This window comes from Diceros bicornis, chromosome 5 (assembly GCF_020826845.1).
Source record: "Diceros bicornis minor isolate mBicDic1 chromosome 5, mDicBic1.mat.cur, whole genome shotgun sequence".
Lineage (NCBI taxonomy): Eukaryota > Metazoa > Chordata > Mammalia > Perissodactyla > Rhinocerotidae > Diceros > Diceros bicornis.
This window is the reverse complement of record NC_080744.1, coordinates 357,347-379,790: the sequence shown is the minus strand read 5'-3', so window position 1 is coordinate 379,790 and position 22,444 is coordinate 357,347. Positions and strand designations below refer to the sequence as shown.

The 22,444-nt window shown below is 55.7% G+C and overlaps 1 protein-coding gene across 1 annotated transcript in view; it reads right to left on the bottom strand.

Annotated features, from left to right (window-relative positions):
• Positions 1–22,444, bottom strand: part of NID2 (nidogen 2) — a 51,125-nt gene that overhangs the window by 3,930 nt on the left and 24,751 nt on the right. The window contains 11 exon segments of the mRNA XM_058540556.1: positions 555–726; positions 1,200–1,329; positions 3,510–3,679; positions 4,210–4,431; positions 7,999–8,226; positions 8,894–9,013; positions 14,585–14,728; positions 15,821–15,949; positions 16,649–16,792; positions 20,406–20,636; positions 21,782–21,982. Coding sequence (XP_058396539.1) covers positions 555–726; positions 1,200–1,329; positions 3,510–3,679; positions 4,210–4,431; positions 7,999–8,226; positions 8,894–9,013; positions 14,585–14,728; positions 15,821–15,949; positions 16,649–16,792; positions 20,406–20,636; positions 21,782–21,982 — 1,891 coding nt within the window.

Below are 22,444 nucleotides of genomic sequence, written 5' to 3'. Positions count from 1 at the left end.
AAGGTGCAGAAATCCTCCCCGGTTCTAACAAGGACTGAAACACTGACCCAGTGGATGACCTCGGCACTTGCCATGGACAGGGAACATTTTTCTCTTGATTTTTGCTACAGTGAAAAAGGCAAGAGAAATCAGACGCCGGTGTCTGTTTTGGTTACTCTCCATTTAATGGAGGTAAACACTACAGTCGTAAGGCTATGATTTCCTCATGTTGCTGAGGGGAACCCACTTCTCTCCGGGTTACATGCTCCCTCAGGCAGCCTGATCATCTGTTCTGGAGTGGCCCCCGTCCCCCGCTCTATCTGAACGCTCTGCATACCACATCACAGTCTTGTTTATTCATCAGTTTACCGTCTCAGTTCCTCCTGGTGGAATGGAGGCTCCACGCGAGAAAGACTTGTCTGCCTGGAACACTGCCTGACCCGGGCAGATCCTCAGTAAACACCGTTCGGTTAACGCACCTGAGCTTGACACTCCCAACCCTCCCCACACTGCACTTAAAATCCAGGCTCTTCAAGTCGGGATCTGCAGGGAACAGAACAGGGAAGCCAGCTGACCCTCGGATCGGATCCACTGCGATGGCACGGGGGTTCACCAGGTCTGTGTGGAAGAGGGCCTTGCGCTCGGAGCCGTCCAGCTTGGCCCTCTCTATCTTGTCCAGGCCACTGTCCGTCCAGTACATCGTTCTCCGGAAGTGGTCGATGGCAAGTCCCTCGGGGCTTATCAGACCTGGAAGTGACAGAGGGCAGGACTGGAGCCGTTGCAGGTGTGAAAGGAGAGCCTGCAGCAGAGAGCTACTGTGTGTAAACAGTTAAGTCCCGAGCGTCTGCGTCTCGAGAACCAGGTGAACAGAGGAACAGATCCTCTGTTACTCCTGCCCTCTGGTTTCCTCTGGACGAGCAGACCTCCCAGCCTGACGGCACCGGGCAGCATCAACTACAGCCACAGCCTGAGTTCTCGCTGGAGCCCTAATACCCAGGAGAAAGGCTCCTGGTGAGAGTCGCTTCTCTCCCTTATGGATGAATGTGTCTGCTTACAAGGGGCCGGTACTGGACAGCTCAGTGAAGTGACCTGCACCGAACTTACTTAAACCCCCATTGGGTGAAAACGGGAGACTTGACTCTGGCATAAAACAGGCAAGTAAGTAACCTGGATGTGACGGAACCCAGTGAAACGGGAAGGGTCCTCTGGTCAGCGCTGACCTGAGTTAATGATCGTCTCGGGCTCGGACCCCGGTTCTAGACTGGCCCGGCTGATCGTCCGTCCGGCAACATCTGTCCAGTACACCATCCTCTCCCGGCAGTCGTAGTCAAGCCCCACGACGATGGAGCCCTGCGTGGACCAAAACACAGAACTGGAAGAATTAGCACTCCTCGCATTTCCCGAGTCCATGCTCAGCTGCCTCACCCTTGCAGGGCCGCAGTGAGCAGCCCTGCCCCACGTCTCAAGGGCAGCCGAGCCCAGTGGTCGGACGTGTGGGCTCTGGAGGCCGCCTTCCTGGGGTCAAGCCAGGCTCGGCCCCTCCCTGGGCGTGGGCCTTGGTTTCCTCACACACAGCACCTCCTCCCACGGCTGCTGTACAGTGAACATGCTGCACGCCTGTCCAGCGTCCAGGCAGTGACTGGTCACAGTGACCTCGCAACCAGCAGTTACTGTGGCAGTGAGAGCAGAAGTGAGTCCGTGAACAGGTCAGCCCCGTCAGGGTTAGAGGACAAACACCAGTCTCCACCAAGGAAGTCCTTAATGTTTTACTGGGCAAAAACGGACTCCTTTCAGATGTTGTCAGCACTTGCTGGAGAACCTTTTAAAACATTGCGACGTAACAGCAAAGTCTCCTCTCCCTGCCCCAGTGAAGACGAGACCTCCCCCCCCCGAGTGCGTCACCCTGCCCCGTCTCCCGCGCTCACTGCGTGGCAGCTCGGGAGGTGCTCTGGTGTCCAAGAGAGTCTGTGATGTGATGGCTGAGGAACCGGGGAATGGGGGTCCCCGCCTCTGGTTGGGAGGCCTCCCCTTCTTCCTTCCTTACTGCTAAGTAACGACCAAGTCTCTTAAAGGGCTGAGTCTGTGATACTCCTTTCCAAAACCCGGCACAGCACTTGCTTCATTCCATTTCCAGCCCAGACTCCTGCTCTGAGAAGCCCAGCGGATGTGCAGAGCCAACATCTCGGGGCCATCTGGCTGTCCCTGAGGTCACCCAGCTGTTGGCTTGCCTCCCAGCCTCCTGGGGCGGCCTGACATGGCCCTGGCAGAGAAGCCGGCACAGGAAACATGGCACGACGCAGGATTTGGCTGCTGTGGATAGTGGGCATGGGGGATCTGAGGGTCACACACAAGTTTACTTGAAAGTTAACATTAAAAAGCCGTCTGTCTCAGGCAGGAGTGCTGTCCATGCGGGCCTCCACTGGCCCATGTCTTGACTTCAGAGTTTCTGGGAGGAAAAAGTCCCAGTTTCAGTAAATTTCCCCGAGATGTGCTCATAACCCCTGTTCCATTTCTCTCTCAGCTCCCCCCTTGCCGTGGCCTCGTCAGAGGCGGGTTCAGACCGGCAGTGGAGCCATCTGACGGTGAGAATGAGGAGAGGGCCAGCTGGAGGTGGGGACAGTGTCTCAGCCCCTACCCTCAGAGAACTTACAACACGGCCTGCTGGTGTTTGCCAAACAGAAAACATAAAAACCCTCCAGCCTTAAAAAGGAAGAAAGAATGCGTCTTTTTCTGAACACTGGCTACTTCTAGACTGTTTTGGAACCAGAGGTGGAGTTAGTTCCTTAACAGAAGTCAGCATAAACGTGGAGACTGTGCTGTGTCTCTCAGACGAGCGACTCCTGGAGCGTGCAGTTCAGAAACGGGACAGACGGTTCTCCATCGTGTCGACGCCCGTCTGGTGAACTCCCTCTGCTTTCTCCAGTTTAGAGAAGAAACCTGTCCTCCACAGTGGAGCCCTTGACTGCATGGGGCTGCCGGCTCAGGAAGCAGCATGCGGCCCAAGGGAAAGCTCTGTCCACTCCCTCCCCAGCCTCACTCTCCCCGTCTTTCTCTGTGAAGGAGTCTGAGATGGTGAGAAAAGAGAACCAGAATCAACAGCAGCAGAATGGCGGGGAGGGGCAGCTACAAGGAGGCATCCTGAACTGACTTCCACTTGGGACCTCAGCTGACCACAGGGCCACACCCTGTAGCCAGTGCCCCTGCGTCTCGATTCCCAGACTCTCTGGAGACGTCTGTGGACTCGGCTTCGGATTCTGTCCATCTCCCCTTGGATCCCCAGACTCCTCAGTATCCTGACAACCCCAAGAGTCCCTCTCCACATATCTGAAACCCCACGAACCAATGAGAAAGCGGCCTTGGCCGGTCAGACTTGACTCAGCAACAGGGCCCCACTTTCTGTGGTCGAGGCGTCAGGCTTCTGGAGACGGCTGCGGCCCAGAAACCCTCCAGGACCTCCCTCAGCTCAGGCCCCAGCCCAGGCCCAAGAGCCCCGCAGGCCCGCAGCCAAGCCCCACAGAAGTCTGCCTTACGTGCAGTGACAGCAGGGTCCTGGCCGCGTCCTTCTGAAGCCTGGTGCCATTGAGGGGCAAGTGGCCAATCTGTTGGCCCTGGGCGTAGAGCAGGAAGGTGCCCACGGACGGAGGGGTCACGTCAGGCCGGGGCGTGGGCTGGACCGTGGGTGGAGCGACCGTGGGTATACCTGTGGGGGAAAGGGGGGGACAAGGAGCAGAGGAAAAAAAACAGGGTGGGTGGGGAGAGGGCAAGATGGTCACTTCCTCATGTTCCAACGCCTCCAAAACATCAAATTCTTTACTCCACACACGTGTTCCTTACAAGAAATCCTAATTCCCAAGGTCTTTTCAAGAATCACTTACGTAAATGTCTGCCAATTACTAGGGCGGAAGACAGAACATCTCCCCCCCACCCCCGCAAAGCAGCAGGTCTGTGTGTTTTTCTTTTCAAGGGAGGGAACCAGAGCCAGCACGGTGCCAGCTCCTCTCTGGGGCCCAGGGTGACATGCGTCCCCTGCACCCTGGGCTGGGGGACACTGCATGTTGAGCTGAGTGCCAGGTGTTGTATTAGAGAACGGACGACACCCAGCGTTAACCCACATTGGGGTCAACCCACACAGCCTGTGACTGACTTCTCCCATGGGACCCACTGACCCCTCGTCTCCCACCTTCACCCACGGCCCCACAATGGAGGTGGGGGGGGCGGTCCTCAGCTTACACGCAGGGGTGGTGCCCGGCCCGGAGCGGGTGCCCTGCACCTCTCTGCCGTCTCTGTCCACACACCAGCAGAAGTCACTCTTCCCGTGGCACTGCAGGGGCCTGAAGTGGCCCAGGTCGTCGCACTGGGGTACATACTGGTCGTCCCTGGGCGTGCCACCATACAGCTCCAGCAGGGTTTCCCTCCAGCGCTCACAGACCGTCCGGGGCCGCTGGGTGGGCTCTGAGCAGACGGGGACAAAAAGCCTCTGACTGTGAGCCAAGGACACAACAGCATGTGGTTCAGGATCCCCACGCCTAGCCTCCTGGTCCTCTTCCTCCCAGCATCCACTATCGAGGCCTCAGCCCCCCGCACACTGGACCAGAGCAGTGGAGTGCTCTGGAAGTTCTCCACAGGCATTGGAAGGCTCCGTGCTCCTGTCCCCCGCCAGCACGTCAGGGAAGAACTGGAGGAGGTGATGAGGGTGCAGGGCACTCGCAGCCTGGGAAGGGGACTGTTTCTCTCAGGTGGGAGAGGCCCGGCAGACACCCCGCCTGGGCCCAGGACCCCCACTGGCGGAGCTGTGGGGATGCTCCTTGGGGACTCAGTGGCCTATGTGATACAGCCAATGCTCATTCCTTCCCACTTGCTTCAAGCTGCAGGACCTGCTCTCCTGCGAGTGGCCAGTGAGTGTCTTAGAAGGTAGTAGGGCATGCCCTACTCTGTGGCCCTCGGTGTCCACCCTCTGGGAAACTCCTGAGCAAAACCTGCCGTAACTGGTATGTGTGAGCACAGCCGAGGTGGCAGCAGATGCCACTACACTGGCTGTTGACACTCCGCCTCCTGGAAGTCCTCGGGCCTCCTCTCCTGGGATGATCTCAAAGCTGAGCCTCTTCTAGGCTCCGGCTCTGTCCCCTCCTGTCTCCAGCTCCTCCCGCACCCTCCCTCCCCGCTCGCCGCCAGGCCTACACTCTGTCAGCTTCCCCTGCAGAGCGGTTTCTCCCAGGCTGCTTCCCCAGGCTGTCGAGGCTCGGCCCAGACACGCGGTTCTGTCTGAGAGGACTGCCTCAGGCTGTTGGAATAACCCTAACCTGCCCACGACAGGATTACCTAAAGGAACTGACCTAGAAGGCGCTTCTCCTTTTTAATCCCTCAACTCACAGCCCGTGGTCTGTAGACTCACACAGCCGAAGGCCCACTCAGTACCACCAATGGATGGATGACAGAAGTCTCCGGACAACTAACAACCTGGGCCCCTGCTCCCCCAAAGCTGCCCTCCCCAGACGGTCCACATCAGGAGGTAGCACCTCCATCTTCCATCGCTCAGGCCCAGTCATCCTCAACTCCTTTCTTTCTCTTGCTCTCCACCTCTGATGTCAGGAAAGGCCAGCTGTACCTTCAGGATACACTCTGAGTATCTGCCCTTCTCACCATGTCCACCACCACGCTGGCCAGAGCCCCATCATCTCATGCCAGGATTACACCACAGCCTTCTTACTGGTCTCTCTGCCTCACCCCCTTCCCACCCCAGTGTAAACTCAGCCAGAAGGAGTCCCTTTACAACACAGTCACTTCACATCACCCCTTTGGTCAAAACCTCCCGTGGCTTCAATGAACAATGTTGGAAATAACACAGTTGGAAACGATCCAGTTCCTACAGTCCCTCTGGGAAAGCAGGGAGATGGCGAATAAGATGCTTAGAGCTCCAACCCAACCAGCTCAGCCACAAGACCCACCGGATCCACTGTCTCTACAGCTTGTAAGCCCCAGAAGCAAAGCTCTTGTGAAGACCTCACGGAGGGGCTGGTCCGGTGGTGTAGAGGTTAAGTGCATGCGCTCCGCTGCTAGTGGCCCGGGTTCAGATCCCGGGCGTGCACCGACGCACTGCTTGTCAGGCCATGCTGTGGCGGCGTCTCACATAAAGTGGAGGAAGATCAGCAGCACGGATGTTAGCCCAGGGCCAGTCTTCCTCAGCAAAAAGGAGGATTGGCATGGATGTTAGCTCAGGGCTGATCTTCCTCACCAAAAAAAAAAAGAAAAAAAAAAACACCTCACAGAGGACAGGCTGACTTCCTCCCTAGATGGGTCTGAGAGGACCTGGAGAGGGGACGCACTTCCTCAAACACTTGCCACCTCACAGCGGGGGCTCCCGGAGAAGGGCCCAGCACCACCCCAGGCTGTGTTCCAAACCCAGCGGGTCTGTTCTCAGTCCCAGGACCACCCCTCGCGGCACAGTCAGCTGGAAGGGTGCCTCGCAGTGCCTGCACGCGGCACCTGCATGCCTTACTATTTGAAGCTACTTCTCAGCGCAGCCACGGTTTATTTCTCTTCATTTCTGGTTGGCAGGGTTTAAATATTTTGAAATCTCGGGCACAGTGTTCTCTCCCCTTCAAGCTGACCTCACATGCAGATGAAACTAGTCAGACCCAGCGGCCACGCCAAACCAGCCAGAGAGGCCTGGGCCACAGCCGAGTCTGCACAGAACAGGTCCCTCTTTTAGTCACCTTCTCTTTCTTTTGGCTCCTTTTCGAATCATTGTCCTCAACACATGCTGTCCTAACAAATTTAACAGAATTCTCAGCCATTCCCTAAGGCACCTCCCAACCGTCTGATCCCTTCAAATCCCAGCAAGCGTTAGAACCAAGATCTTTTAAAGAGCAGGCATGTGTGAAGCAGGATTTCTCTGTATTCTATTTTGGATGCGCAAAGTCTCCTAAAAATGGGCAAGGAGGGACCAGGAGCGCCACGGGGAACCAGGCTGTGCATCTGGATCGCGCATTTCCAGGGTTCCTCGCCTGAGTCTGAGAACCACTAACTCCTGGCCATGACGATTCAGATTATTGAAAGGATCAGACCTGTGGAATTCTCCAGCTGTTACACTCATGCATTGAAAGCCAAGACTAGGATTTATAGAGCCCCTTTCAACAGTAAAAATGGATCTTTGAATAGCAAGCTTATGGATCTAGGAATTATTTTGGCTAAAACGGTATCAAACCAATCCTACATGCTTCATAATAAGGCTCTTCTGTATTTAAAAAAAAAAGTTCTTCCCATCTCTGAACAGCTCAGGCAAGGAGCAGAAAGCTGCCTTGGTGGCCTGGGGTTGGCATGGAGTGAGAACACTGGATCACGTGCCCCTGGACAGGGGTGCTCAGAGGATGCAGACGTGTCTGTCGTCAGCATCTCAGATCCCCGGGCTAAGAAAACAGGTTCCTGCCCCTCTTCTGAAGGTGCCCGGGCGACAGTGATCCATCGACAGCTGGGCCTGCCTGGAGGGCTGGGGTTAGCAGCTTGGAGCAAACCAGCTGGATCACCACAAGTGTCATTCTTATCTTTCCTATCGATATCAGAACAGCCTTCAGACTGCCACCTGCAGTTCAGGAGGCAGAGCTGAGGGACATAAAGTTACCCGGGAGGCAGTTTTCTTTTCAGACAAAAGGCTGCTCTGGCAAGATCCTGCAGCCCCCACCTCTCCCTCTGCTGCTGTCACAGACCCTGTGGAGGCCTCAGCCGACCCACACACTCAGTCTCAACTGCCAGTCTTGTACTGGACAAGGGTCTAAGAGGCTGGAGTCCCCTGGGCGGCAGTGGTCACGAGTCATGTGTGTGCGCCTGTAATGTGAACGTGGGTGTGGGTGTGCACTCATCAGCCAAGCGTTCCCAGAGGAAGGAGGCTCTGGAAGGGTGGCGATTGGCCCGAGTCTGCATGGTCCAGGCAGGGTTACCCTCTCCCCCCACCCTCAGCACCATCATCCTGCTTCTCAAGCTGTAGGCCTGAGCTGGTATGAGGTTCTCTCCCGGTTGGCTCACCTAGTGGTCCGCAGTGAGGCGGGGTGGAGCCGGGCGGGGTCCGGGTGCCGGGGACCTCGTGGCCCTCAGGGTCCACGCACCAGCAGAAGCCAGTGCTGCCGTGACACTGCAGGGGCAGGAAGTGGCCGCGCTCGTCACACTGGGGGACGTGGAGCTGGCCCGGGTGGGCGAGCTGTGCCTGGGCGTCGCGCTGCTGAAGTTCACAGGGCTTCAGTCCTGAGATGGGGTCTTCTGGGACCAGGGCAGAGAAGACACAGAGGAGGGATGGATGGCATTACACCCTCCACCAGCCTCAGAGTCTCCTGTCTGAGGCCTTTCTATACTGGAGGACAGCACAGCATGGGGAAACAGCAGGCGCTGGGACTTGGAGCCCTGGTTCTTGTTTTAGCTCTGCCACCGTTGCCTGATTTCTCCAATTCTCGCAGTTCGCCCTCAGTCCCTGGCTGACTCAGCCCTCAGGGTAAAATCAAGAGCCACCAGGGCTTCTGTCCTCACATCCCAGAGTCTCCGAGAGAACAAGTGAAACTGCTCGTCCCCTGAGGCCAGAGTTCACGTGTGAGAAGCTCCAGGTCAGCGGCCATCACTGGACTGTCCTCGGCCGCCATGTGGGCGTCCCTCCCACTCACGGAGCTCACGGCCCGTTGAGTCGGCTCGCCAGGAAAGCAGAGCCCTGGGCAGTGACCCAGAACTACGGTGAGGAGGACAATGGCTGGTCGCACTCCGGCCTCCCTGAACGCCAACAACCAGTGAGCTACCCCCGACCCCGAAGCTGGAGGCCACCGAGGAGAATCCCACTAAGGCCCAGACCCAATGGAGCGGGAGCGGGCCGATGTGCCGCCAGGAAACAGCACTGAAGGAGCAGGCGTCCTCCGCCCGCTCTGGCCCCCGACCTTACCGGGTGTGCACTGGAATCCGTCCCCGAGATAGCCAGCTCGGCAGCGGCAGGAGAAGGAGCCTGCGGTGTTGTGGCAGGCCGCCTGGGGGTGGCATCTGCTTTCCGAGCATTCGTCCACGTCTGCAGAGTAGGGGCAGGGACAGAGGGTGAGATGGCCTTACGCACAGTCTGTGCGGCCCCACGGCCCTCGTGCACGCAGATCAAGGACCAGAAGACCCTTGGGCCTGAGCAGAAACACACTGACGCCCAAAGGGAAGCCTGACAGAATGAGGCCCAGGACACGAGTCACCCCGTTGGACCAAGAACGTCCAGTGCAGACAACAAACACTGTCACTTAGGAAGTGTCCCTCATGTATTTCTAGAGCCTCTTCCATCTACAGTGCATTTGGGAAGTGAGGACCTCTGAACTGACCTCTAGGCTGTAAATCATTTGTTTCCCTTCCATGACACCACAATGAATACACGTGACACTAGCTTTTTCCTTCATGTTGGCCCAGAGCACTGACTGCAGACACGAGGAAGCCCGACGAGGCTCCACATGTTCTGAGTTAGAAGCACATTCCTGCCTAATTAGCGTCCTCCATCTAGAACGCCCCATTAATCAGAAATTTTCTTTACTTTCCACTTTCAGAAGAAATAGAAAGGAATAAGAGGGGCAGGCCCGGTTTAAGTTCACGCGCTCCACGTTGGCGGCCCGGGGTTCTCGGGTTCAGATCCCGTGCATGGACTGATGCACTGCTTCTCAGGCTGTGCTGTGGTGGCGTCCCATATAAAGTAGAGGAAGATGGGCACGATGTTAGCTCAGGGCCAATCTTCCTCAGCAAAACAAAAATACCCCCCTGATCTCCAAACTACTCCATTCAGGTTCTATACTGTCACCCTGAACGACCCTTGAGGTTGGCCATCTGTGTCTTCCAGCACCACTCAAATGCCAGGTGGGCAGAGCGGGCAACCGTCCAGTTCCTGGGCCTGGAAGAAGCTGTAAAAATCAACATCCAGCCAAACTCAGGAAATTAAAGCTATTATAACACGTGCTAGATTACTCCTCAGGGCCACGGGCACCAGCAATGACGGAAGCAGGAATTCCTGAGACTCAGGCCCATTTCCAGAACCAGGGGTCATGTTCTTGGGGTTATTTTTGAACAGAGAGGGGACTCCCCTGAGCTAAGTCACTGAAGGTCTTAACGCTGAGGGCCTCAGAGCTCTGACCAGACCCGGGAGGGCAGCCTCCTCCCAGTGGACACTGCCATCGTGGAGGCACGGGATCTGTCAGGAAGACAACTAAAGACAAAGTCCTGGAGAGACTGGGAGCATCAGATGAGACAGCCCGGTCCCCGGAAAGCCGCGAGGCCCCTCAGCGCAGTCCCGATACCCTGTGGGTCCCGTGCCCAGAGAGAAGACTGGCGTCAAGTCAGCACCCAGGACGCGCACCCTCAGTGCCAGGGAGTGAGGTGCTTGTGCAAAGGATTCTTCTCTGCTTCCCAGGACATCAGGGTCAGGAGAAGAGGTGCGGACAGGCTCTCGGCCCCTGGACAAGGGAGGAGCCGACCCTGTACCATGGGGGCGGGTGGGCGCTGCCCTTTATGTTAACAATCACTGTGGAGGGTCTGTCGGGGCTTCTAGGACTGAGGTCCAGGCGACAACGTTCAGGAATGAAAGACGGCTCAGTCTCAGCACAATTCTCTATTCTATCCTCTATGAAGCTGGTAAAAAACCTGTTGAAAATGGGTTGCAATCCCCCATTTTGAGTTCATGTGTGGGTGCTTCGATGTTCTTCTCACTGCCTTAATTCTGAGCCCACACCCAAACCAGCTGAAATCCTTTCAAAACAAACTGACCGCTGGACTCTGGGCCCCCTCCCTCCCCCCGCAGCCTGGGTTTCTTTCCCACCACCCGGGAAGCATCCTGGCCCAGTTAACCCCGACCCCGCGCTGCACCCCAGCAGAGACTTCGGCCCACACGTTGGGCTCTCAGCTATTCGGCCGAGCGCCCACCGGCCGAGCCCCTGTGTGGTCCTGAGTTGCAAGTGGAGACCACCTCTCGGGAGGTTAATAAACTTCTCTCAAGCCAGTTCTGTCACCACCTCTCGGGAGGTTAATAAACTTCTCTCAAGCCAGTTCTGTCCTCCCGCGGCTGCACTGGCTTCTCCGTGCGGCACCCGACACCACATCTCAGAACAGGAGACCGAGAGAGAATCATCTCAGTGCCTCCCCCACGTCCCTCCTGAGCAATGACCTCGCTGAGGACTGGGCTGTCTGTAAGCCCTTCCTCAGCTCACACGTGCCCCGTCCTGGAGCGTCCAACTGGAGACGGTGGGCACAGTCACCAGGATCTACAGGGACAGACGTGCCTGAGAAATATCCCGCTCACACCAGCAGAGTGGAAATCGATCCAGATTGAGGGAAGCTGGAAAAGACTCAGCTCTCCCTGGATCAAGTCATTCCCGCTAGCGACTCAGTGGAGAGCGAGAACTCAGGCTAAGGGCGGCCTCTCCAGGGAAGCTGCTTGTTAACAAACTGGCTGGAGAAAAACCCACACACCCTTTTACTGCTAGTTTCATGGAGTAAATAAATACATGTGTGTGTGTGTGTTCTTCAAGAATGCACTTTCCACAAAATAGGGCCTTCACCTCTACTCTTCTCTACTTCTCTCTTTTCTCTACTTATCTCTATGATCACTGGGACACGTGCACACTGTGGCATGCCTTTAAATATGCGCACACACACACACTTCTCTACCTACCCTGCGGTCACCTTCGCCTGATTTACGCACGGCTTAGGTCTTTAGGAAAACGACCGTCTTTTCTCTACCACCCCACAGCCTGAGCTTGGAAGGCAGCCTCTGAGATGCCCCAGAGATCCCTGCCTTCTGGTATTTGCCCTCCGTGTGACCTCCTTCCCTAAGTAACTTCTTTTTTTTTTTTTTTTAAAGATTTTATTTTTTCCCCCCAAAGCCCCAGTAGATAGTTGCACGCCACAGCTGCACATCCTTCCAGTTGCTGCATGCGGGACTCAGCCTCAGGATGGACGGAGAAGCGGTGCCTCGATGCGCACCCGGGATCCGAACCCGGGCCACCAGCATCGCAGCGCGCGCACTCAACCACCAAGCCACAGGGCAGGCCCCTAAGTAACTTCTAACCAACACACTGAGACAGCATTGAGGGAATGGCATCTTTGTGACTATAACTCCGTCTTGTGGCAGACTTTCTGGCCCGTTGTTGATGAAGTAAGCTACTTGGCTGGAGGGTCCATGAGGCAAGAAGAGAAGGTCACCTGCAGGCAACAGCCAGTGAGGACCTGGGGCTCTCGACCTGGAGGACTGAGTCCTGCCCGACCCCAGTGGGGCCATCAGATGAGACCCCACGTCTGCCACTCCCCTCGAGGACCCCAAAGAGAGGACGAGCCAAGCCATCCCCCGGCCCCCTGAACTATAGATAATAAATGTGTTTTCAGCTGCTTTATTTGGGGGTAATCTGTTATGCAGCAATCGAGAACTAACACACTGGGGAAGGAACTGATGAGTCTGGCATCTTTTTAAGTTTGTGGGTCCAGAGAGAAGCCCAAAAGTGAGAACCAGAGATAAGACAGGGACAATTAAAAATGGCAGAAATCCCAGAGGGCAGAATAACCAAGAATTCAATACTGTGAATTCCCAACGTAGAAAAGCAGCCACTCTCAGGGTCCCAGCGTGACCCAGGAGGTACCAGTCTCACAGGACAGAGCAGTTAAAGGCGGGAGAGAGAACAGTTCCAGACAGGATGAGCTCAGGCAGCATCCAACTGCAGTTCCCATGCTCTCCATTCGCCCTCGCCGCTCCCGCGCTGCTCTGAGCAGAGACCGAAGGGATTAGATGAGCAGAAGCACGTGCCTGCCAGCCTGGCAGCCCGATGTTTAACAAGAAACCTACGGACAGACTTCGATACACGTTCTCACCTCCTAGAGCCCAGCAGCGTGTTAAATCAAACTGAACGGTGGGTTCTTCTGGGTGGAAGAAGCACTACCCCCGTGGGGCTCAGAACCTCTAGGAGCTCGTGGGCCGCCCCTGCCCCGTACCTGTAGGGGCGCCCCTCGGTGCCAGGCTCTGTTACAGGCGGCCCCCCAGCTGATCCGGTAGGACAAGCGCGTGTGACCACAGATCCTCCTCATTCTAAGTGAGAGACAGGAGCATCTTTAGGGGAAAAATCCAGGCTGAACTGAGCCGTGGCTTTGGTGATTTCAGGGAACCTCGCAGCAGAGGCGGAGACATTAACTAACTAAAGAGCAAGGTCCCGGGGCAGCCCGGTGGTGGAGTGGTTAAGTTCTCACGCTCCACTTCAGCAGCATGGAGTTCACGGGTTCAGATCCTGGGCGTGGACCTACACACTGCTTGTCAAGCCATGCTGTGGCAGCGTCCCATATAAAGTGGAGGAAGATGGGCATGGATGTTAGCCCAGGGCCAGTCTTCCTCAGCAAAAAGAGGAGGACTGGGAACAGGTGTTAGCTCAGGGCCAATATTCCTCACACACACTCAAAAAAAAGAGCACGGTCCTGACAACACCGACCAGCCTGCAGTGCCCGGCCTCTGCTCCATCCACAGCACGAGGCTGCAGCCTGCTGCCAGCCTGTCCTGCTGATGCCCGGGAGGCGGCCAGGGACCAGACAGCTGGTGAGGAGGAGGCCCAGCTGCTCAGACCCCCACGAGCTTCCCGGGGTCACAGGGCTGTTCTCAGCAAACCCGCGTGTGGCCCAGGAGACCGGGAGCCGCTGTGGCAGCGGGTCCAGGAGAGGACGAGCCTGCCTTTTGGCTTATGCTCCCCAAACAGACCCTTCTCCACTCCAAACCCTCTCCCAGCATTCTCTCCCCCCACGTCTCATGTGGCAGTAATTTATGTGTATTACTGACAGACGGACAGCATGCAATTGAGTGTTCAGTCATGTCACGTTTGAAAATCTCTAAGGGATTATGTAGGTTTACTGAAAAATCTCTACACTAAAATACCACTAATCCCAGTGTTGTGAACATTTACACCCAGAGAGTCACACCTGGTTTTTCAGTAACAACCTCGCACATTATTTCTAATTAAACTTGAACAGTGAGCCCTGCATCCTGGTTCAGCGATTCTGTAAAATACCGTATGAAGTCTTAAAGGAGTGAGCCTTCTGGGAGAGAAGTTTTGAGTAATTAGGCACGCGACAATGTCCTCTTCTATCTTTTGAGTCTCCTCGGCCCCAAGAGAGGAGAGAGGGAGAGAATTAGAGAGAGACGTGCTGCTCTGGTTTGTGGTTAGAACAGCAGGGGTGACGATCAGTCGTCAAGCTCAGGATGGTACATATGCTTAGAGGTCAGTCACTTAAACGACCCCTTCAACCCAGGGCAGCTTCTAGAAGTCGGCACCACGAAGAGGTGAATTAGGCCATTAACCAAAGACAGAAGGTGGGGAGACACACGACCTTCCCCAGTCCCTCCGGCCACACTGGCTCAAGGCATGGGGGTCACATGCTGGCCGCCCCCCGCGCTCCAGGACCGTCTCCACAAGGAGGACATGCTTGGCCATCCAGTCAGGGAACCACCTCACCCTTCCTGACTCAGGACACCGTTCCTCTCTCTCGGCAATTCCCAGGCTGTGCAGTCAGAGGAAGGGAGGGGTCCTGGCTCCGTGGGCACGAGCGTCCACGGCGACCTTCCCAAGTCGCCGAGGGACCACGTACTCACCGCTGCACTGGTGCCCGTCGCCCGCATACCCGGGCAGGCAGACGCAGCTGAACACGCTGCCCCCGTGGTGGATGCACCGGGCCCGGCCGGCGGGGGCGCAGGAGTGACTGCCGTCCTCGCAGGGGTTGGGAGGCGGGGCGGCCACTGCAAAGAGAGAAGGCGAGGATGTCCCAGCTCAAGCCTGCAAGCCTTGAGCCCTGCCCCCACAGTGTGGCCCGCACCAGCTGCATCGGGACATCGGGGGGCTTGTGGGCTGTCCCAGAGCCCCTGAGTCAGAACCTGACTCTCAACAAGATCCCTAGGGCGTTCTGTCTGCACGGTGACCTTCGAGAAGTGCCGCTCTGGACGGTGGTTAAAACAGAGGCAGGAGGATCAGTCCTCGAAACAGACAGTCCTCGATTCAAGTCTGTGCCTCAGGACGACCGCTCCACACACACACACCCGCATGTGCACACACAGGCACACTCACACGCACACACTCACACGTGCACACACACCCGCAAATGCACACAGGTGCACACTTAATGCACCCGCACGTGCACACTCACCCGCATGTGTACACACGCACGCACACTCACGCACACCCACAAGCACACACCTGCACGTGCACAGACGCACATTCGCATGAATACAAGCATGCACACTCACGCATGCACACACACTTGCAGTGCACACACACACGGTTTCCACCATCGCTGGACTCATCCCACTGGGTTAAAAGTGTATTTTCTCTATCATCGTCCAGCTCTACCAAGGGGATGAATTTGGAATTCTAGTTCTTTTGGATCTGCTTTCAGGCCCAGAGTGTGTTTCTGGAACCGCAGAGAGGGTGTGTTGATCACAGATGGAACTCTACAGCTGGCCAAGCGGGACATGCATCTTTGAATCACAAATCCGTTTCATTCACTTGAGAAAGATCTGATCTCTATCCAGAGCTGCTGGCATTTCTCAGAGGTCAGTCTTGTTACGGGATCGGGCCAGATACTGAGATTCGGGAATCCCAGAGAGGAGGACACCCTCCAGTAACAAGAGAGAATACCCCGAGAGGAGAACAACCACACAAAACAAACAGCAGTGCTGAACTGAGCTGTCGCCTTGGGTTATTTCAATGTACACTGTCTGCTTCCTAGAGAACCACCCAGCAGAGCTCTGTCCGTCAGGGTCAGTGGACACACTGACGAATCCAGACCGAGCTTCCGCACATCGGGGCCACAAGGAGACGGCGCCGGCACTCACCGCGGCACGTGCGCCCGTCGCCCACAGACTCGTACCCAGGCCGGCACTCGCAACGGTAGCTCCCCGGCAGGTTGACACACACAGCGCTGGGGCCGCAGCGGTGGAAGCGGGCTGCACACTCGTCCACGTCTAAGAAGAAAGGAGACAGGGAGTGCTGCTGAGTCAAGGCTCCTTCGAGTGGAAGGTCTGAAAACTCAGCGTTTCTCACCAACTCCAGGCTTGACAGACCAGCGGTTGGTGGACGGAACCAGCATCAAACGCAGGCTTTCCCAGCCTGAGACACGGATGCAAGCACAGAGCATCATCATAAACAACAAACACACGCTCCAAGTCATTCATGTATGAGCCACAGGGAGATATGCTTTGAATAAATACTCTGAGAACTCTTTAAACATTTAAAAAATACTGAACATTTAGAAGAAAAACACTAACAATTTTTCACTTAAAATGTGAAGAAATTTCTACTGCTGCTTTTTGGGATATAATGTATTTCAGAAAGAAACACAATGTTGGAAATCTAAAGATAACCGGAAAATGTACTTTTTAGTCAATGTAAGAAATACTTAATGCAGGCTTAAAATGACAAAACTTAAGAACTCAAAATATCCAGGAATTGCAATAGATGTCTTTTTTCCCCACAATCGCAGCCCCAGATACCACCTCCAGACCATCCTCTCAAACCTAACCAGAATATGCTATGGTTTTTAAATAACTGTATTTAGACAAACAGCTGCTAAATCCATAAATGGAGATGGCAGAGATGACAGACACTGGTCCATAAACACGATGCTGGCAGCTCCGTGAAGGAGCTCAGGGGACAGCTCTCACCTGCACAGCTCCGTCCATCCCCCTGGTACCCTGGTGCACACACGCAGGTGTAGTCCACACCCATCCCCGGATGGCACCGGGCTGTCGTGTCACACGCGTGGCTCCCGTCGTAGCAAGGATTCACGGGGGCAGGGTCTGAGTCCCCTGCGTGGTAGAGAGGAAAAAAAACAGAAGCACAATCTGGCTGTGAAGAGCATGTGCAGAAAGAAGGAGACAGAGGCCTGAAAACTGACCCCTACCGTCTGGGGCCACCTGCGCCCTCACAGATCAGCGTCCAATCTAGGTGCACCGTCTGTGCTTCGGTGTAAACCCCAGAGCGGCTTCCTCTGCCCACCCCAGACACTGCTCTTCTCCCGCTGACAGGTCTGCGTTCAGAGAATACACGTATCCAACATGCGGCATCCTTTATTTTAAAGCACTTTCGCTCCATCATCTCATGCAATTCTCAGGATGATTCAGAGGTGGGCTGCCGTCCCCGCTAGCTGTCATTTTCACAAGTCAGGAGAGTAAGTGAGAGACTCTGGAAAAACTGCCCGAGCTCAAAGCCAGGAAGTGGCACGGCAGGACTCAGACTCCAAATTTCTGCCTCTAAATTGAGCAATCTCCCACTAAAATTCAGTACTTTATAGGTCAAATTTTAATTAATGAGAAAATCTTGCTTTTTTAAGATTTGTAACAGCAAATAGGAATGATTTTTGCAGTACTTATTTTTCAGGGTTAACCTTGCCACAGACCCATCCTTCCACAAGTAGTGATGACCGTTTACATCTGAAATCCTCCCCGAACCTTCCAGTTTTCTCTGAGCCTGCTGTGAACAGGATACTTGGGCGGAATCCCCGACGGGACACCCTTGTTTCTGGTCAACTCCTACCATCGCTTTCTAAGAAACACCACAGCGTGTTCCTGAAGTGGAGTATCCTATTATTAGTTCCCATATTATGGCCTGAAAAAGGAGGGCCTTGGTTCACCTCAATGGTGTTGGCTGGAGTAACAGAATCTTTGCCAAGAAAAAGGACCAACAAACGGTTCCAGCCCTTTTTAGACCTGAGGAACTTAAGTCTGTCAGCATGAGCCAAGCCCCCAAATTACGCAGACGTCCTGGGATGTCCCTCCTCCCCCTCTGGACCTCTTCGAAGGCAGGACAGAAGCACAGCACTGGGGTTGGGGTGGGGTACAGACCAAGGTCCTGGGTACAGCCCCAGGGTGTGTTCCCGTCAAGAACTGTGCGGTCATGTCCTCACTGGAGGCCCCCGTAAGACAAGAACCTGACCCCCCCTATTATTCTCTGTGTTAGGAGAAGATTCTATACAAATGCCCTGCTGACCCAGCCAAGGGGAAGTGAGTTCTGAGATGCTTTTATTTATAAATACGAACGCTCAGCCTTCTTGCTCAGTCCTGTCAGCACCAGACCTTCCCAGGCCCATTCCCGCCAAGACCGGTGAGTCCACACGGATGCAGGGCTCACACCCTGCCAGGCATTGAGAGGAAAACACAGCACAGAAGTGGACTCAAAACCCTGACAGGACGCACTGGCCCGCCTGAGCTGAGGAGGGAGAGCCATGACTGCATGGTGCTGAGCTCAACAGACTTCACTGGCAGGACGGCCCCCTAATCTGCAGAGCCAGTGCAGACGCAGAGCCCCTTGTTCGGGGTGACTGAGACGTTCAGGACGATGGCGGCAAAGCTTTCAACCAAGCACAGAGCCCTGAGCATGGAGCCCGTTCACCGAATTTGGTTTCCAAAGATATTATTTTAAAAATGCATTTGTAAGGCCGTTTGGCCATTCATTCTCTATGGTTTGTCAGCTTTTCTCCTATAACAGCAAGAACAGCAACAAGCTTCTTCAGACATTCTCCATTTCGGCCTCGCCCTCTGAGAGGATGTGGAACTACTCTACTCATTTAATCCAGAGGGGAAGAGGGCTTCCCTTAGAGGAGCCGTGCCTCCGGCGTCTCTGTGTGGAGTCTGCCCAGTCTCCTCCACTCTCTCACAGGAGCCCTGGAGAGGGAGCAGGGGGCAGGGGGGTCCTGGGTCCACTCCCTGACCCCACAGGAGACAGCCCCCACCCCCCACTCCGGCACTGGTGCGGGGGCCCCTGACTGCTCCCTGGGGGCCCGAAACCGGAGCCCCCACCCCGGGGGGCTGCAGCTGCGCTGTGTCACAGGCGTTCCAGCCAGATCACCGCTCCCCTGGAGAAAGGGGAGGCTCTAAGACACTGCTACGTACACACCAACAGGGGAAGGAAAAGGGTTTACTTTTGTCGTTTTTATTTTTTGCTGTTTTCTTTTTCTTTCTCCCTCGTTTTTCTCCTATTCAGGGAGAATGAGCAGTATTGCTGTTTCCTGTAGGGGTGGATGAAGCAGGGTTAAAAACACACATTCCCTCTTCTAAAATCTGGTCTAAAGTGGGGGCAGTTAGGGCCGGCCCATTGGCCTAGCAGTTAAGTTCACGAACTCAGCTTCGGTGGCCCAGGGTTCGCGGGTCAGATCCTGGGTGGGGACCTACTCACTGCTCATCAAGCCATGGTGAGGCAGTGTCCCACACAGAAGAACTAGAAGGACCTACAACTACGTACTGGGGGCTTCGGGGAAAAAAAAAAGAAAAAGAAATAAATGAACTGGGGGCAGTCGAGGCCAGTGGAGGCCGGAGGAGAAGCACGGCCCCTCGGGGCCCTGGGGCTGCTGCCACGCTCCAGCTGTGACCAGCCCACTCACTCCACATCTGCACTGCAACGTCTGTAACGGGGGGATAACACGGACGGGGTGGGGGCTGTCGTGGGACTAAATGAGTTAACTCACGAAGGTACTTAGAACAGTGCTTGGCACCAAGTAAACCATCCTCTGCTATTAGTTATTGCTGCTGTTGACTTAGGCGCAAGGGAAAATCACAGAATTCTAGAGGCACACCATCAGCTTGGTCCCTGCCAGTTCGCTGGCCTTCTCTGATCCTGTGGCCCTCATGTGGCATCTCTTCCCTACGTGACTCCAGAATCGAGCTGGACTCCGTTCGGGGGCACCTCCGCTAAGCACTGTTTTCACGGATCCGACGCCTACACCCAGCAGAGAGCCGCACTGGACACTTACAGGGGAGGCCGTTCTCCCTACCTGTTTTTGTCTAAATCTCTCCTTGAGAAATCAGCAACAACAGTCCTTCCCCTCCTCCTGATGTACATGTTTCTCTAAAATCAACAGATGTTTCCATGCTATTAATTCCCCACCTTTGGGCACCCCAACCAAGTCTCCAAAAACTAGCCCACCACCCACCACACCGGCAAACACAGAATTTTCATTTCACGTCTCCAGGAGTCCAGTCCTCTGACCCAATCCCTTGTTATCTCACTGCTGATGAGACACACGCGTGCTGAGCCCGAGGAGGCTTCACAGCCCTGGTCTCTGGTGAGAGATCCCAGAACCGCCTGCCAGTCATGGAACCGCCTCTTGGGCCGGCATTATGGACAAGGAGCTGGGGAGGGGACGTGCCTCTTGCACTGGGGGAAACACTACCTATCGGCTTTCAGAACCACAGCGTCCCTGTGCTCTGACGACGTCACTTCCTCTCTGCAGGGGTCCCTCACGTGGCAGGCTCATCCTCTGGCTTCCCCCCTCAGTCTCCACCTCGAGGACAGGCCCTGCTTTACGCACCCTCACACCCAGCGCCCAGCACAGAGCCTGGCCCCCGGGTAACCCTGAGACTCAGAAGCGGTGAAGAGAGGAGGTCAGAGTTAATTTTCACCCAGCAACAGAAGAGGAGGCTGTACCTTCAACAGGGCCCACGTGACTGGTCACGGCGAACCTCAGCACCCTCTCTTCGTCGGTGTACAAGGCGAAGACCCGGTCCACGCTCAGCTGCTGGGTGGCAGGCACGGCCCGGGGCCGGGGGGCGTGCCTGCAGGTCTGGAAGGTGATGTTCTGGTGGACGCGGTAGGTCCGGGTCTGGTTGGCGGCACCGGATGTGAGGGTGTAGTCTCTGGAGCTCGTGGAGGTCACGGCTGTGAGAGCCACAGGCACCAGCGTCAGTTTAACAACACTCGGCGCCCGGGCTTCACGTGCACGGTCAGGTTTCTGCTCATTCCTGGAGCACCTTCCCAGGGAAGGTCCCGGTTTACATGGGAAGCTGTCATCCCGAGAACCTGAGCGGACGCAGAGCCAGCAGCCAAGAGGAGGCAGCACAGTCGGCGCCGTCACTACTGCAGAGAACTCAGGCTGCGTGTGGGCCGCACCGCATGCTGTGTGCTGCCTCGGTGACGCGATCGCACACAGAGCCTGCAGAGGTGACGCCTCTGAGACGAGGCTGGTACGCCGGGGAGCCGGAGCTCAAGTCGGCCTGACCCTACACCCCAGGTTTTAACCAGCCCATCCTCTACGTGGCACAGGGGACGGCTTCTGACACCCCGCGCTGGAGATCCTCTCTCTCAATCTGAGTCGGGAGCTCAGGCCAGTTTTCCGGCCACCAGCTATTCTGTGCGCCCACCAGGTCTCCACTGCTCATCCTCTTGCCCAGCTTCCGGCAGAACTGGAGGCTGTGTGGCCCGAGAAGGAGGCAGCATCCCGCACTCGGGTGTGTACAGAGCACACCACGCACCACCCTTGCATGGCAGACAGAGAAGTGCTACCACTCGCTCTAAGAGGAGGAAACAGGCTCTCGGAGGAGGGACCTTCCCCCATGCAATCTAGACGGCAAACTCAGGACCTGAGTCCCTGTCTCCTGACTCCAGATCTAGCACTAGCCTCACGACCCTGGGCAGCCCCTCTCTCTGTGACTTCACAGCAGCTGAAACAGGGAGACGGGACAGGCATGAATTCCAGCCATTGGGGTTCCCGTGGCCCAGAGAGCAGGGTGGTTAAAAGCTATAGAATTCCACCACTGCTGCCCACCCCAGACAAGGCTGTTGATGACGACACTATCATCGTTATTCGGAAGTTCTGGGCCGGGGTCCTGAGGTTCTTGTGAACAGCAGCTGGCATTCTGCTCACTTCACTGTACATTTGATAATAACAACAACAATAATAAAAACGACACTGAGCCCACTTTACGTGCCACACATGAGTCTAGGACGTCCCCCAGTCACTCCACCCTCACGGCCATCGGGAGGTCGGTTCTCCCCACTCAGGATGTGAGAACGGGCCACACCACCTGAGTCTGAGTGGTGGTAAAGCTCCTTGTAGGGCGCGACGTGGGCGGTGACGTTCGCTGGGATGGCAGGCACCTGGCCTCGAATGTCGGTCTTAATGCTCAAGTAGTTCTCCGGGTCCAGCCCCTCTGCAGTCTGAGTGACCCGAAGCGTCTCCCCTCCCGGGTGGAAAGTAACCTCCATGTCGTGGGTGAAGGCAGCGCCTGGAGAGGAAGAATCGGCACCAGATGAGAGGTCGGCATCTCCGCGAGGGATCCCGATGCCAACACCTCCCAGGTTCACTGCTGCGGGGGCCGGGCCGGACGGAGGAGCTCGCCGACCCTAGACCAAGATCTGTGAGCTGCTGATCTCTCCCCCAATCTCTGTCAGAGTGTGGTTTCACCCACTCGGTCTCACAGCACTGCTCTTTGTGGGAGCCTGTGTTCTGTGAGAAATAAACGCCTGGGAACATCTTTGGCTGTTCTCCTTCTAAAGATTGTCAGACTTAGCAAAAACAAACAAAAAACGCAGGACACCCACTGTGTTTCGATTTCAGATGAATAATGAATATATTTTTAGTGTAAGTATGTCTCATGCAGTATTTGGGGCATACTTACACTAAGTTATTCAAATTATTCATTGTTTATCTGAAATGCAAACGTAACTGGGCACACTGCATTTTATCC